Source organism: Xenopus laevis, chromosome 7S, assembly GCF_017654675.1.
Source record: "Xenopus laevis strain J_2021 chromosome 7S, Xenopus_laevis_v10.1, whole genome shotgun sequence".
NCBI lineage: Eukaryota > Metazoa > Chordata > Amphibia > Anura > Pipidae > Xenopus > Xenopus laevis.
The window spans coordinates 84,638,814-84,655,680 of record NC_054384.1 but is presented as its reverse complement, the minus strand read 5'-3'; the positions used below and the strand labels follow the sequence as shown (position 1 = coordinate 84,655,680).

Genomic DNA, 16,867 nt, shown 5'->3' with positions numbered 1-16,867 from the left:
CGGCTACCAAATCATAATAGCCATCAGCAAAGGTGGCAACCCAAAGAACAGAAGGGGAAATATATGCAGAGAAACAGAAGAGCAAAAAAGTACCTGTAAACTACCTCTTGTTTAGTTGCTAAAGAATACTGTGCATTCAACATTGGAAACAGTTGTGTTGACGTCTTAGGTCGCGTGCCCTTACCCAATATGGCTTCCCCCGCCCTAGTTCTAGTGGGTGACGTCAGACGTAGGCCGGCATAGCTGAGTTCGTGACGCTGTGTGGTAAAGTTTTGGGCGACTTTTGAGGGGGGAGCGGAGAAAGTTCGCAGTTTAGACTGGTGGCGGGCAAGAATCTGTTCCACATGAGAAAGAGAAAGGTAAGAAGGACGCGGGCTGTCGTTTTGTGGAAACGCTGCTTTCCTTCCCCGATATGTGCGCTACGTGTTAGTGTCATGTATTTACAGGCGCGGGGTGGAGATGGTTTAGGGTGGGGACGCGGGATCTCTCTGCTCTTTGCACAAAGGCAATTAAATCAATGTCAAATGGCAACTGCCCTCCTGCTCCACAGATACTGTCCGTCTGTCCTGTCATGCAGTTGTCGTATAGCCAGGCTTGGGGCGCCATTGCTGTGCTATTACACTAATTGCTCTTTTGTGGCACCCACACTAGGCTTAATTAATTGCATATTACTATATCACTGTTCTAAGGGCTCTCCAACCTGCAGCCTTTCAGCCTCGTGTACAGTTTTTATATCAGGGGATGCTGGGAATTGTAGTGTAGTCCTCGCTAGAGTCTTGGGTCAGGTACCAGCGGAATATCCGCAAAGTGGTCACATAGTCCCTGATTCCTTTGTAGGGTTGCCACCTGGCCAGTTAAAACTCCTGCCCAGGCCGGAGCCGGTATTAATGTAGCTGCCGGTAAATTTGTAATACCCCTAACAAAAACCCTTGGCCTGCCCCCAATCCGCTCAAAGCATACCTTTTCTCCGCCTTCTGGCCAGCGCACAACGTGGCTCCACCCCCTTTTACATCATGGCCCACCCCTTATTTTTCCCGCCCCCAGCACTTTCCTATGTATTTTATGGATGCACCGAATCCTTCGCGAAAGATTCTGCCAAATACCGACCGAATCCCAAATCTGAATCCTAATGAAAATGGCCAAATCTCGAACCGATTCCTGGATTCGGTGCATCCCTAATTTTTTTAAATTTTTTTTTCTTTTTTTTCCCCTATTAATAATATTGGGATCAACCATCATTTTTACCAGCCAGACTGGTAAAATACCAGCCACTTGGCAACCATATTCCTTGGCTGTGAGTGCAGTCTGCGGGTAACACGCCTGGGTACCCAACAAAGGTCCGAGCTTGATCCCTGCCTTCCACCCTCCCGGTTTATGCATGTCCCCGGGTCAGAAGGTTAGTTGCGGGTTGGTAAGCAAAAAATGGCCCGTGCAGGACTCTAGTCTGCGCTTCTTACTCTAATGCTAAGGGTTACTGCCTCTGTGAATTATGTCTCACTTCGGCTTTAGTTCCCCTTTAAGGTAATGGAGGGGACATTCCAGCTCTGCTCCCCATATGCTGGCCAGTTGCTGTGCTGGGGATGCTATGGAAAGCTGGGTGTTGCAGTTGCTTCTTGCAGTGAGATACAGTGCTGCTCCTTCTCTGCTCATTACGACAAAAGGTTGTACTTTATCCAAACTGAAATATAAATGAATCACTACTGGAAGAGCAAATCTATTTATTTAATGTTTAAATTATTGTTTAGTAGATTTTAAGGTATGAAAATCTAAATGACAGAAGATCCATTATCCAGAAAACTCCAGGTCCCGAGCATTCTGGATAACAGATTCATACTTGGGGCACAGTAATTATATGTATATATATCGCTTCTCTGCTAACACAAGAATACAGTTGGGGAAGTGATTGCACAGACAGTTTACTCTGCTCATGAAATCTGCTTGATTCAGTTATCAGATGGAGTGCGGTGCTCAGCACGCCTGAAGACCAGGAGCTGCTCTGGTGCCCAATCCTCATCTGACCATGAAGACACATACGGGCCTAAAAAGAAGGTATGTCTGGTGATTAGTGATGCCACACAATGATGGAGTGCTCGAACCTCGTGTGAGAATCCCTAGGATCAGGTGCTTGAGCAGTAATTAATCCAACCTGTCACAGGTCAGGAAAATCATATACAAAGTCCAATATAACTGCAGCACACTGTCGAGTGAAAAGCTTTTCAGCAAGGTGATTTTATAGCTATTTTATGACCAGACAAATAGTGGCAACGTTTTGGGCCTCACGGGACCCTTTATCAAGCCTCCTGGGGATTATTGATGGGTGAATCTGAAGTGTTTTGCTTCACCGAAAATTTGCGATTGATGCACAAAAATGTTTTTTGACGTGCAATATTTTTTTCATCCATTGTAGTCTATGGGTATCTTTATTTCTCTGGCGAAAAATTTTGCTTATCACTACAGGTGAGAACAAATGCAGTAGACTAATTAACAGACTATAATAAAGAACCAATAACATTGGGAGATGGAAATGCCCTAAATGAATTTATATATGTATGTATAACTATTTATAAGGCATTGTTAAGGAGCCGCATAAAAGTACACTATGAATAAAAGTACACACAGAGAGTACAAGTCACACAATAAATATACACTGAGCTCATATAAGGACACAAAGCTTAAAGGGCACATAAAGGCAAAAAAAATAAAATCCCATTTTTACTCTCTTTAATGAAAAAGAAACCTATCTCCAATATACTTTAGTTAAAAATGTGTACCGTTTTTATAAGAAACCTGACTGTATGCAGTGAACATCAGTGCATTTACAGTTGTGGATAGGAATTGTCAGATGGTCCCTAACTGCAGAGCATGGAAATCATCATATTTATGAACAGCAGGGGGAGTCCCGCCTTACTTCCCAGCCATGCAGAACTCAAGCAGCTTTGTTTATGACGATCCCTAAGCAGCCCAGACCACACTGAGCATGTGCACAGTCTTAGTCTTGCAAAGACGTTTAACAAAGTTACAAGATGGTGACCCCCTGTACCCGACTGAAAGCATAAATCATTTGTTTGATTAGGCTTGTGGTGCAGTAAGTTCATGTTTATATTTAGTATACAAAATACAGCATTTCTAGCCTTATTCTATCTTAGACTTTACATGCCCTTTAAGTGATATGTTGTCAGAGGCACGGTGGGAAGGAGGTCCCTGCCCCATAGAGCTTACAGTCTAAGTGGGTGGGTGGCTAACATACAGGCACAAATTGGAGGGTAAAAATTCACAAGGTCAAGGCATTGTCCATTAGGTACCAGGGCTAGATTAATGTTCTAGTGCTCCAAAAGGTAGACCCTTAGTTTTTTCTTAAAGAAATTGAGAGAGCACTCCTTACGGAGGAATTCAAGGATGGAATTCCAGAGGTAAGGAGCAGCAAGATAGAAATGTTTGAGATAAGAGGTGGATGTTGATGTGGATGATGTGAAAATAAGGTGGCCTTAAGAGGAAAGGAGAACATGGCCAGGAACTTATAGTGAAGAAATGTAAGGAGGAGTGAAGGGCTTTTAATCCCGTTTAGACTATTGCAATCTCCTACTAATCCGTGTTCCTGACTCCCATCTCTTTCCCTTCCAATCAATCTTAAAGGGGATGTTTGGTCAAAAATATGAAACCTCCTTTGGCTTTGGGGAGTGAATATAAGGATTTTTCAAATTGCAAATAATTATTTTTTTATTAGCAGTCTTTTAGTTGCTCGCAGCACAATCATATCCCCCACATACCTGCTCATGCTTCAGCAGTGCGCAAAACCATCACAGCCCGTGGCCGTCTCTTCTTAGTCCGCCTGCTTTTTCTGCTAATCCCGCCTGCCTACCAATGAAAAACTAGTAGGCAGTCTTGTTCGCAGACGCCTGCGCGATGTGCCTCGCCATCACTCCCACCATTGCTTGACTGCCTGTTCGGTTTTCATTGGTAGGTGGGTGGGACTAGCAGAAGAGGCAGGCGGGCCAAGAAGAAGAGACAGCCACAGGCCGTGAGGGTTTTGCGTATATATCCCCCAGCATGTATGTGGGGGATATGATTGTGCTGTGAGCAACTAAAAAACGTCTAATAAAAATTAATAGTTTGCAAATATCCTTATTCATTCACCAAAGCCAAAGGGGGATTAAAATTTATGACCATACATCCCCTTTAAGATTGATTGGAGGGGAAAGAGATGGGAGTCAGAAACACTGATTAGTAGGAGATTGCAATAGTCTAAACAGGATAGGATAAGGACATGTCTTAGTGTTTTGGTTCTTGTTTCTAAAAGGGGTTGTTCACTTTAGAGATAACTTTAAGTATGATGTAGAGATTGATATTTTGAGACAATTTGCAATTGGTTTTCATTTTTTATTATTTGTGGTTTTTGAGTCATATAGCTTTTTACTCTCTTCAATTTGCATTTTAAACAATATGGTAGCTAGGGTCCAAATTACCGTAGCAACCATGCATTGATTTTAATAAGAGACAGGAATATGAATAGGAGTGGGCCTGAATAGAAAGACGAGTAATAAAAATTAACAATACATTTGTAGCCTTATTTAAGAAGGGGTCAGCGACACCCACTTGAAAACTGCAAAGAGTCAGAAGAAAAAGGCAAATACCTAAAAAACTATAACAAATAAATAACGAAAACTAATAGAAAAGTTGCTAAGAATTGGTTATTCTATAACATACTAAAAGTTACTTTAAAGGTGGACCACCCCTCTAAAGAAAGGGTGTACAATGGCTATATTGTGGAGGAGGAAGCGACACGTTTTGGCAGTATTATTAATATGATTAGACAAGGAGAGGGACAGCGTGCTATGTTAACAGGGTTAATGGTCATGCCTTCTATAGTAATAATGAAAGGAAGAGATGGGCTAGGTTTGGATGGAAAGCCCATTAGCTCTGTTTTGGCCAAGTTGAGCTTTGAGGTGGCGTTGGTTCATCCATGAGGAGATCGCTACTTGGCAGTCTGAGATATGGATCTCATCAGCGGTTAGTGAAGGGCTGTCTAAATATATCTGGATGTCATCTGCATACAGGTGATATTTAAGGCCAAATGAAGATATGAATCTCGTAAAGAAAGAGTGTAAAAGGAGATCAACAGAGGACCAAGTACAGAACCCCCAAGGCACCCCCACATTAAGATGAACTGGGGAGAGGATTTTTTAGCAAGTAATAGAGAAGGAGAGATCAGAAACGTAGAAAGAGACCCAGGATGCAGCTTGATCCTGGATACTGATTGAATGGATAATTTGCGCTAGGACAGAATGGTTAACCGTATAGAAAGCAGAAAAGTCCAGAACAATAAGAATAGAGTATTGTCGTTTGGCCTTAGCAGTCTGGAGATCGTTTGCAACTCTTCTCAGAGGGGCATGGGTATCGATAACAGCAGACGAGCTGAAGGAGAAGCTAGAACTGAGGGCATCAGAGCAGTTCTATCAACCGTGCAGGTGTTGCAAATCAGTATTTTTGGTTGAGTGTTAGGGGCATAAATATATGGCCATGATCTGTCTGCACCCTCCCCACTTTTGGGAATGATTTGCTCATCCTACACAAGTTGCTTCCAGATTTTGGACCTGTAATCCGCAAACACAATTATTCTGTAATTCTGGAAATACTTCACAGAAGGCATGTAATCGCCAACTTCTCCCCTAAAAATATTGAAACTCAGAAACACCTATCTTATTTCATTTCACACTACCCTAATGAATGTTGAAAGACATGAATGTGTACACTTTGGGACACATGTAAAAAGGCTAGAAAACATCTTTAATGCCATGTAAAATCACACGTATTTAGAAAGCTGTGCATTGATTTCCTATGAATGTGTATAAAATTCTAATGTAAAGCAAATTTTTATTCTGCAGAGAAAAAAAAGCTTAGTGGTGCTGCTTTTCATAATGCCTTTTTTCACTACATTTAATACCATAAATTCTTTGCCCTCTAAATTTGTGTTGTTGACTTCAGTAAGTTACGACAGGTGTGTCGAGTGGTACAATGTAATGGCATCATTTTGTGTGTTAAAATATTATACAGGCTGGTATAAAAATGCCTTTTAGACATCTTCACTGAAATTCTGATGAATTATTCATTACAAGGATGCACATGCCACCCCATCTATCTGTAGTAGAATAACAATGAATACACTGGGTGCTGAGGGGATAGCAAAGTTCCTAGCCTCCTGATCTTGCCTCTGGTTTGAACATAAGTTGTGCTTTCCTGCTTGCATTCACTAAAGATAGTTCTATTAAAAAATGAACAACATCTGATCCCTACAGCAGAAAAGGCTAGATGTAATTGTGGATATTAAAAGGCTGCAGTGCAGTTATCAAACTGAGTGCTATTACAAACACAAATTCTGTTTAATTATTTACCTAGCATGTTAGATTTGCATGCTGTTGATTGCAGGTTCAACCAGAACATTAGTATTAGGTACAATTTGAAAGGAGCATGGATTAGGGCAAGTGACTTACATGTGAATAACATGTAATTGTATACAATGCACCTGTGTAAATGAGCTCTAGTCTCTTTAATTGTACAGTATCTATGTGTGTATATGTACATAAGCATAATAAATATATTTAAATATTCCCTCTTATTCTTTGCAGGCAGTTTCTAGCAAAAACATAGACAAAGAGTCTTCAAAGAAGTTGGAAACTGATGAAAAGGGTCGGCTGGAATCTGATGAGCATGAACTCTTAAACAAAACAGAAAATGTAGCTTCTAATGGAAGCAGCACCGGAAACTGTTCTGAGAACAGTGTAGCAAATCCAAAAGATAATGGGACACAGTGCCCAAAATTAAGGGTTAATACGTGCCCTTCTGCATCCCCCTTTTCTGATGTGAATGAGGTTTCATGCAACGGTTTAACAGATGACAGCGAGGATGGATTAGGGTTTGGTCACAAAACGTCCTTTGAGCCCTCTAAAGTAAGAGAGGTTTATCTGAATGGCAGTCCATTTGTAGATGAAGACAGCAATCAACCAATGCCTCTGGGGCTGTTTTTTGAAAATGCAGATCTAATGCAGGTGAGTTTTCTTCGATGTGTAACAAATTTAATTTTAACATCCATCCTGTTATATATTCATACTGGATTAGCACATCTGTGTAGTTATCATTTTGGAGGGTCTGAGCATTATCAAATGTCCTGTGTAACCCTCATGCAGATTGACAGGGTCATGTGTGTGCAATTCCATATTAAAGGAAATGTTCAGTATAAAAATAAAAACTGGGTAAATAGATAGGCTGTGCAGTATAAAAAATGTTTCCAATATAGTTAGTCAGCCAAAAATGTAATGTATAAAGGCTGGAGTGACATAATAGCCAGAACACTACTTTGCAGCTCTCTGGGTTTCCACTGATTGGTTACGGCCTGGTAACCAATCAGTGACTTGAGGGGGGGTCACATGGGCCATAACTGTTTGCTTAGGAATCTGAGCTGAATGCTGAGTATCAATTGCAAACTCACTGAACAGTTATGTCCCATGTGGCCCCCCTTCAAGTTTCTGCTGAAAAGCAGGAAGTAGTGTTCTGTCTATTATGTTAGACATCCAGTCACTCCAGTCTTTATACATTAAATTTTTGGCTAACTAAATATATAAGAAACATTTTTTTACTATACACAGCCTATCTATTTACCCCGTTATTATTTTTACACTGAACCGGTCCATTTAACAGATTATCTTTATAAACGCATGTGTGCATTTTATCCCGCAAAGAGCTCACCTGCAGGCACGACGCAGTGCCGGTAATTTAAAGTACAGTAAGGAAGGAGCTGGGAAATGTGCAGTGGAAATGGACTTTGTGTTTAATCTCCTACAGTTCCCATGGAAAAAGTTTTCCCTTATACCGGGTGAGGCGAGGCAGGATTTGCAAATGAATTGCAGTTGCACAGTCAGAGGACTGGGGCTGATAGACTGTAGAAGCAAGAGGGAAACATTAATCAATGGCATTGCAAAAATAGAACAGAAGATAGTAATACGTATAGCAAAGTTATTGAGAAAACAAAAGGAGGTTGCAGAGCAGAACTTGGAGAATAAGAGAACCACGAGGTGAACCACAGGAAGAGGTAGGAGGTATAGAAATACAGGAAAAAATTAAGAATGTATAAAGGAAAGGATATTTGGGATGAAAAATGACGTGTGGGAAGCACATAATAGAAAACCTGGAATAACTGCAAAGGGTAGTGTATAAAAGCAAGCAAGCAAGAAAGAAAGAAAGAAAGAAAGACCTATGGAAACATGAAAAGAAAAGCAGAGTGCATGGAACAAAATCAGTAGATTAGAAATATGCTGCACTTCACATTTTGTGTGCGCATCAGGCCTGTGCCTTTAGTCACTTGTGTAACTTAGAAGCAGCTTTGTATATATATATATATATATATATATATATATATATATATATATATATATATATATATATATATATATATATATATATATATATATATATATATATATATATATATATATAATTTATATTACAAAGCTCATACAAAAATTGCATGCATAGTAACCCTCTAAGGGAGGCTCTGATCTGCAGTGTCAGTGTGCAATAAAAACACATATAATGCATATTTTGATTCTTTTTTTAATACATGTAGAGATGGAAAAGTGTTCTTGTACAATTTATTTCAATAAAATACCCTTTCCCAATGGGGGTGCTACCCTTGGCAATAGTTATTTTATATTATTATTCTCCTTATGCCTTATAGTTATTAACATATACTGTATTACTGAACAAAGTTGTTAAAAGACAACTAAAGCTTGTGAGAAAATGAATGACATTCTTCTATTCCATTGTGCTCAAGTCAGCAGCCCCATACCTTATAAGATGGAGGCTTCAGAGCAGCCCTCTGCTTGGTCCTAATCCTGACTTTGGTGCACACTGTAAGTGTAAGTTGTTTAGGGACTTTGTTTGAAGTATCTTAGGAATGTTAGGTGTTTGAAGCAGCACAGATGCCCGTTTTCAGTAAGAGAAATTATTTTCCATTAGATTTTATCTCTATCACCTAGAAATGTATTTCTGTAGAACTGCTCTGTTTTCTCCCCTGTGGGGAAAATATATAAATAAATATGTACCTCAAAGACTGTCCTCTCGCTTGCTAAAACACTTTTTTATAACAAAAGCCAATAAGACTGTTTGTATAAAAAGGGCATGTAGTCCCTGCGGATTCTATAAACCATGTTCTATTACAGAGAGCGAGGTGGGGGCTGGCTTCTAGAACTCGGCCAATATGGACTTGGAGAGCACTGCCTGACTGGATCATTTTTTTCCACAAAGTTTTAACATCCATTCAAATGCTTAGGGCTAGTTAGGATTCTATATTCATTTAAATACAATAATATTGATTTTAAGTAATGTTTTCCCGAATTTTACATCAAAATTCTGTCCTGATAAAGAGGTTTAAAATACTAACCAGATGTATATTCAGCTATGGTTCTGCGTGTAAATGATCAATTCCAAACAGTCCTGCACCAATCACGTATTGCTTTTAGGTTGTGTATGTGACTGACAGAGAGTCTTGCACATGACCGCCATAGTGTAACATTAACACTGCAATGCTTAACCCTTGAGTAAATATCTCAAAGTAAAATGGACTCCTGTGTTTATAGATAAGCCTTTCAGTACTTGAAGAAAAAGTTACTTTAACACATTTCCCTGATTTTTACATTTTCCCAGATTTTACATAATTTTTTCCTGGTCCCCTTAAAAACCTAAAATGGGAGTTCTACTGTATATACGTGTGTGTGTGTGTATATGTATGTGTGTGTATATAGTGAATAAAGTACCTCCTCTTGTAAACTATAAGGATATTATAAGTTACCGAGGAGTTTCATGACCATATTTATACAGGTCATGGAACTCCAAGGTAACTTCTAATATCCTCATATTATGCAACTGGGGGTACTTTATTATAATACACAAGTTTTAGTGAGTCATGTGACAGAAATGACATCAGAACTCACGGTTTATAACTGATGACATCAGAACTCACCGTTTATAATGATATGATTTATAATGATTATATTTATAATTTTTTTTCTGCCAATAGTTACAATTTCTTTTGACGTTTCATGCATTTTCATAGAATAAACTTGTTTGTGGTATTTCTATTAGGACCTGCCTCCCGCTGTGCCTTGTTGTGCTTCGATGAGCAGGAGAGAGTTTAGAAACCTGCATTTTAGAGCAAAGGAAGAGGATGAGGATGATGAAGACTATACTGATGGCTTGGTTAATGAAGGAAATATTTAAGTACGGTTTGGGTTTTTTAAACTTTTTTTTTTTTTTTTTTTAATTGAGCACTTAATACTCATATAGATATAAATAAAATAAAAAAGTACTTCTTATAGCATTGTTGCAGTCAGGTTGGGATTATCCTAAAACACAGATGAGCTTCCTGATGCAATCCTTATCTTTGCACTGGATGGAAAGCATCTGCAGGAGCCCAGAAAGTTTGGACAGGATGTTACCATGGCGATCAACATGCTACTTGAGCACTTAAACACCTTTGCACAAGAGAAAATAATTGTATTAGCTCACAAATCTTTATTGATCACAAGCAAAGATGTGAAATACACTGCTCCTGAAACATAGTTATTTAAAGAGGAACTATCACGAAAATAAAAATTAAATACAAGCTGAAATAAGAAACTTTGTAATTACAATCAATTAAAAATTCTGTACCGTTTCTGAAATAATCAAGTTTATCTTCAGTGTTCAGAATTTGTGCAGTTATTTTGTTTGTACTGGAATCCTTTATTTCATTGAGCTCTAATACATCTTCTAGGCAAAAGGAGCCCCCCTGTAAGATGTATTGGATCTAACTGTGTATCTGAATATCTGACACCCAACTGCTGCATGAAGAGAGAATGAAGAGAAACAGATGCTGAGAGAGGGATAGTGACGATAAGCTTAATTATTTCAGAAATGGTACAGACTATTTGATTGTATTTAGAAAGTTTCTTATTTCAGTATGAGGACGCTTATATTAAATTCATTTTCGTGATAGTTACCCATTAAGCAGGACATGGGATGCAAGGGGTCTATGCTGGTTCACCTGCCTTGAGGCTTAAATTGAGATTAAATTGATGTATATCAATGTAGGAAGAAAGGCAACATTGCTGTACTTTTTCTTTATTGGATATAATTGGTTTGTCGGGCCTTGTATGGGGCCTATACAGCTTCCTTCCTTGTGATTCTCTCACAGCAGGACTGCATATATTCCTTATTGTTATCTCATGGCCCAGAGGTTAGATATTTAGCCTATGCCTTGGGTGGCCTAGTCAAGCAAATATCCACTTGTTGGTAGCCTGGCCAAATAAGCCACTGGTCTAGTGTTTGGTCAATAGGTGGGAAAGTGCTTTCAGCTGTGGTAAACTGTTCTTTAAACATCTTAATGTAATTATAGTGGTCACTTTGTTTTTCCTCTATAGGGTTCTGCCGAGCCAAGCTGAATCGATGTATCCTGGGGAGAGAATAAGTATAAATATTTGTCCCATGTAAACTGTTTTAACTTCAGACTCGTGTAAGAAGACCTGAAGAACAATTGTTGATTCATTAGAGTCTTTCGTTATTAACGTAATATTTTATATTAAACGCAAAACAAGGTAGGCTGTTAAAGCCTAATATTTTTTTTCCCTCCTTAGAACCAAGACTCTCCCTAGCTAAACCCAACAACTTGCAGTGGTTTGTTTCGCAAGGTATTTGATTGACTCACATCTACAGCCAAAGTTTTTTTTGAACTGGGGAGCGGTCAGTGGTATTTTGAAGGATAATAATGTACATTTAATAGGATAAATGTAGATATTCTGCAAGTGATTCTTCTATATGCAGTAGATTCTACACATATCTTAGTCGGTGCAGCTTTTTTTTTTTATATAGTAAAAACATGCAGTAATAATGTGAAATCACTTGTGTAAATTATTGAGTTTTAAAAAGCTTTATTCTAATCTGATACCAAAAAAAACTAACACATTGATACAAAATTACAATTTTTGGCAGCTGCCAAGTGAGGCTAAATAAATCTGTTTATTAATGTATCAAACAAATCAAGTGTTTCCCTTGGAATCAGAAGTAACGTAGCAACTGCATGTATAGTCTTTGTATATAATTTCTTTGCTTCTGAATATCACTATAACACACTAGAAAATATAAGTGCAATTATTCTTACATGTTTAATAACCAAAGATACACAAATTTCTGGGTATTCAAGGAGCCTTAGTTAAGAAAGGAATAGGGGAGGAAATTTGAATTTCCCAAATATAATTAATTTTAGCATTTCTTAAAGAAATCATATACTTTTGAAAAATGGCTAGACAAAATCCAGGAACCCAGAAGCCAGTGCTTAATAGTTCTGGGACAAACAGGGCAAGTTTTTCAGCATCTAAAATGCCAAATATTAAAATAACAGAAACTGTTCTCCGCTGTGACCCATTTTATTGATTGGAAATAGTTTAAAAGTGCCTGTATGTCATGGGCCTTAAAGGAGAACTAAAGAAGTGGCTATAAATGTTGTGCATTATGTTTTAGGCTTCTGTACCAGCCCAAGGCAACCACAGCCCTTTAGCAGGAAAGATCTGTGTCTCCAAAGATGCCCCAGTAGCTCCCCATCTTCTTTTCTGCTGATTCACTGCACATGCTCTGTGCTGCTGTCACTTACTGAGCTTAGGGACCCACTCACAATATACAGTACACATAGAATAGAAATGTCACAATATAAGGCTGATTAGTAATTAATACAGATAATTACTACATGGCAGCACAGAAACCAGTGCAACTAGCATCAAAATTTAATAATCAGCCTTGTAGCATCAGCTTATATTACAGACCAACCTCATTTTCTGCTTGATAATTTGCGATGACCACTAAGCTTAACTTCTCAACAACTGCTCAGAGCCCACTGAGCAAGTGAGTGTCACAGACACTTTCCAAGGTGGTGACCCCCTGTCCTGGATCATTGCTGATATTGACAAGCTGAAACTTTAGACTGGTGCAATAAGTTCAGTATATAAAATATGGCATTTTTAGCCAATTAATTTTTAGGGTTTAGTTCTCCTTTAAAGGTGAACAAAAGTAATTTACTGAAATGGTTTGTTCACATTCAAATTAACTTTTAGTATGATGCTTAGGGTGATATACTGATACACTTTGCACTTGGTTTTGTTTTTAATTACTTGTGGTTTTGAGTTAATTAGCTTTTTATGCAGAAGTTCTCCAGTTTGCTATTTTGAGCAATCTGGATACAAGAGTCCAAATTACCCTAGCAACCATGCCTTAATTTTAATAAAAGACTGGAATATGAATAGGAGAGGGCCTGAATAGAAAGATAATTAATAAAAAGTAGCAATAACAATAAATGAGCATTTTTTTTTGTAGATTGGGTCAGTGACCCCAGTTAAAAGCTGGAAAGAATCCGAAGAGGCAAATAATTAAAAAAAACAATACAAAAGAAAAAATTAAGGGCAATTGAAAAGTTGCTTAGAATTAGCCATTATATAAAATACTCCCAATGAATACCCCCTCCCAAACTGCATTACTGTGTCCAGTACAGCCCTGTTTGTCCTACCTGTTCCCAGCACAGCAGAGGTTGAGGGTGTAACCTCTTCAAAGTTTTTAAAGAAAAAGATTAAGTGATGTAAGACGGACTCACAACCCCTACTATACTCGCCTGTCATTTGCAAATAGGTAGGGCATAATAGTTAGGGAGGGTCCTAACCCATTGAAATGACATTCATATTCTATTCCTCTTTCCCTCCTGTTTTTTATTGGATGTTTTATACACATTTATTCACAACTCATTCTAGAGAACATACTTGGTTCATAAACCAGTTTATACAAGTCCTTTTCAATGTATGCCTCCAGTTTTGCTTTCTGTAATAATATACAGTATATTGTATTCTATTATCTCCCTACAAATATTCTGATTAATGCAAACAGTATGGGGGACTTCTTTCCCAGTCTTGAAATACACTGGAATATAAGGAGAGTGACTAGAAAGATTTATAACAAATAGCTAATGTTTGGTTTATTTGCTGATCAGAATTATTAATATGCACAATATATGTTGATGAAGGATCCGTCCTGTGTACTGACAAATACGTTGGGTAGCTTGTAATTGGTGTTTTTGTTAAAGGAACAGTTCAGTATAAAAATAAAAAAAACAGGTAAATAAAAAGGCTGTGCAAAATACAAAATGTTCCTAATATAGTTAGTTAGCCAAAAATGTAATGTATAAAGGCTGGAGTGACTGGATGTGTAACATAATAGCCAGAACACTGCTTTCTGCTTTTGCAGCTCTCTAACTCTGAGTTAGTCAGCAACTTTAAGGGGGGGCCACAGGGGACATAACTGTTTATTGACCCTTAAGTCTCTGATTGGTTACTGTCTGGTAACCAACCAATGGAAACCAAGAGAACTGCAAAGCAGGAAGTAGTGTTCTGGCTATTATATTAGCCATCCAGTCACTCCAGCTTTTATACATTACATTTTTGGATAACTAACTATATTGAATTTTTTTATTTATTTACCAGGGTTTTATTTTTACACTGAACAATTCCTTTAAATACTGTATTAGTGGTTTGGGCTTGCCCTGCATTTCTGGTACAGTTCATTTCTTGTAGAGGCCCAAAGGGCACACATAAATTGTGTAACTGTGGAAATTGACAACACGCTTTGTGACCAAAATAAATATTGTGTTCTGTGCCTGTTTGTTACATCATTTTGATACTTATTTCATAATCTAATTATGATTTCTGAAAATAACCAATTTCAGAACACTCATTGAGCCTTTTTGGTGTGTGTATGTTTTTACTCATTACTGTCTAGTCAAATGGATTAATTTATAGAGATGCTGTATTCTGAGCAGATTCCAAAATCTGCTTGTTTCAATGTGATAAGCCTTGGTCAGACTTTTTCGTACAGATAGGGGATCCGTTATCTAGAAACTCATTTAGAAGGTTCCAAAATTACGGAAAGACTCCATTATAATCAAATTCAGATTTGTACAAATGATTTCCTTTTTCTCTGTAATAATAAAACAGTAGCTTATAGGAAGTACTGGTCCAATTATGCCTTGTTCGCACCTGTAGCTCTGCCTTTGTCCATAAAAGGCTACAAAATCAAAATAGAAAGTAGAGCCAGGCACTAGCAGATTAACTGCAAAACATTTATTCACACGACATGTTTCGGGGAAAACAGTAGCTTATACTTGATCCAAACGAATATAATTATTCATTAATGGAAGCCAAACCAGCCTATTGGGTTTATTTACCGTAAGGGCACACCTGGCGATTTGGGGAGATTTAGTCGCCTGGCGACTAATGGCCTCGTCTTTGCAGCAATTAATCTCCCTGAATGCCTTCCCTCTGTCTTGCGCTGGCTATAATGAAAAATCGCCTGCGGCATGGCACACGCGGCGATTCGTATTCCGAAGTCCCCCAAAGTTGCCTCACGAGGAAACTTCGGGCGACTTCGGAATACGAAGTGTCACGTGTGCCATGCTGCACACAAATCGCCAGGTGTGGCCTTACCCTTAATTTTCTAGTAGACTTTAGGTATGAAGATCCATATTATGGAAATATCCATTATCCAGAAAAACCCAGGCCCTGAGCATTCTAGATAACAGGTCCCATACCTGTACTATGCTCACTGCGTCGTGCATTTCCAAGACCTGCAGTTTGCTTCTTGGATAGAAGGTTGCCTATTTTAGGCAGCATTTTTTACAAGATGGGAGGACAAGGGATGGCACATAAGCATACACCAACTGCCTCCTAACTTGCGTGTCATTCAGACTTGTAAATTAGGAAGCGCAAGGAGGAGCAGCCAACATGGGGGCCTGTCCATACTAACTGCTTTGAGGCAGGCACCAAGTACAGGGCTCTGCGGCACCCCCTGATGCAGCTTTCTGTACAGAGTGCTTATAGCTTCTGGTAAAAAACTATAAGCAGAATATCACTAACAGCACAGCATATAGGTATCATGGAAAGATTTTTGAACCAATATTTAAAAAACACAAAATGGAGACCGTTGGTAAATTATCTTAGAGTGCCATTGCTTTCATTGCAGTGACATTCCCTTTGCACTTTGCAAAGTGGGATGTTTGGTGCCCTGCATTTTCTTCCATACCTCCTACAGCATGCTAGTGCTAGCCAGCACAAAAGGGCAACACCTTGTGCCTTTAAATGGACTCCTTTGTGACTTTAAGAGGCACATTCAACAATGGTTGAATTTCGAATCCATGTGAGTTTTTTTTAACTCTATTAAATTCGAATATACTCTGGTTATTTAATAAAAAAAATTGAATATCTTACTCACACAAATTTTACTGGCTCAAAAAAACTAGAATCTAATTTGACTAAACTCTATTTTGAGTTTTTTCGAGGAAGGCTAGTAACATTTCCAAATTGATACCAGGACCTCCCACTTATTGACTTATACATGGACTTGGCAGGATTTAGGTGGCGAGTAGTCGAATTTTTAGAGGACGAACATTTGACATTTCTAATTAAAACTTGAATCGAGTTTGGATAATGCACAATTCAAATTTGAGAGTTTTGACCATAAAAAAAATTGAGACTATAGAATTTTTAATTCGACTCTTAATAAATCTGCCCCTAAATATCCCTATATCTTACAATAGGGGGGTATATGATTCCCTATATAAACAATACATAACAATTAAGGCACTGCCTTCTTTAAAATAAGATATTAATAGACAGCTGAAGAGTTTTATGACCATTATTAAAGCACTCGTCACCTATCCTTGACACAACAGATCTAGTGCGCTTCATCTCATACTGCAAAAATGAGTCCGGGAATGGAATTGTTTTTATTTATAATATATTAATTATTA

At 38.3% G+C, this 16,867-nt stretch overlaps 1 protein-coding gene across 1 annotated transcript; it reads left to right on the top strand.

Annotated features, from left to right (window-relative positions):
* Positions 1–203: 203 nt before the first annotated feature.
* On the top strand, positions 204–12,090 carry LOC108697678 (UPF0688 protein C1orf174 homolog). Its single transcript, XM_018227949.2, has 5 exons — positions 204–359; positions 1,948–2,049; positions 6,624–7,043; positions 10,135–10,269; positions 11,451–12,090. Exons 1-4 carry the CDS (start codon positions 345–347, stop codon positions 10,267–10,269), a joined length of 672 nt encoding a protein of 223 aa, XP_018083438.1. The 5' UTR covers positions 204–344; the 3' UTR covers positions 11,451–12,090.
* Positions 12,091–16,867: the final 4,777 nt, after the last annotated feature.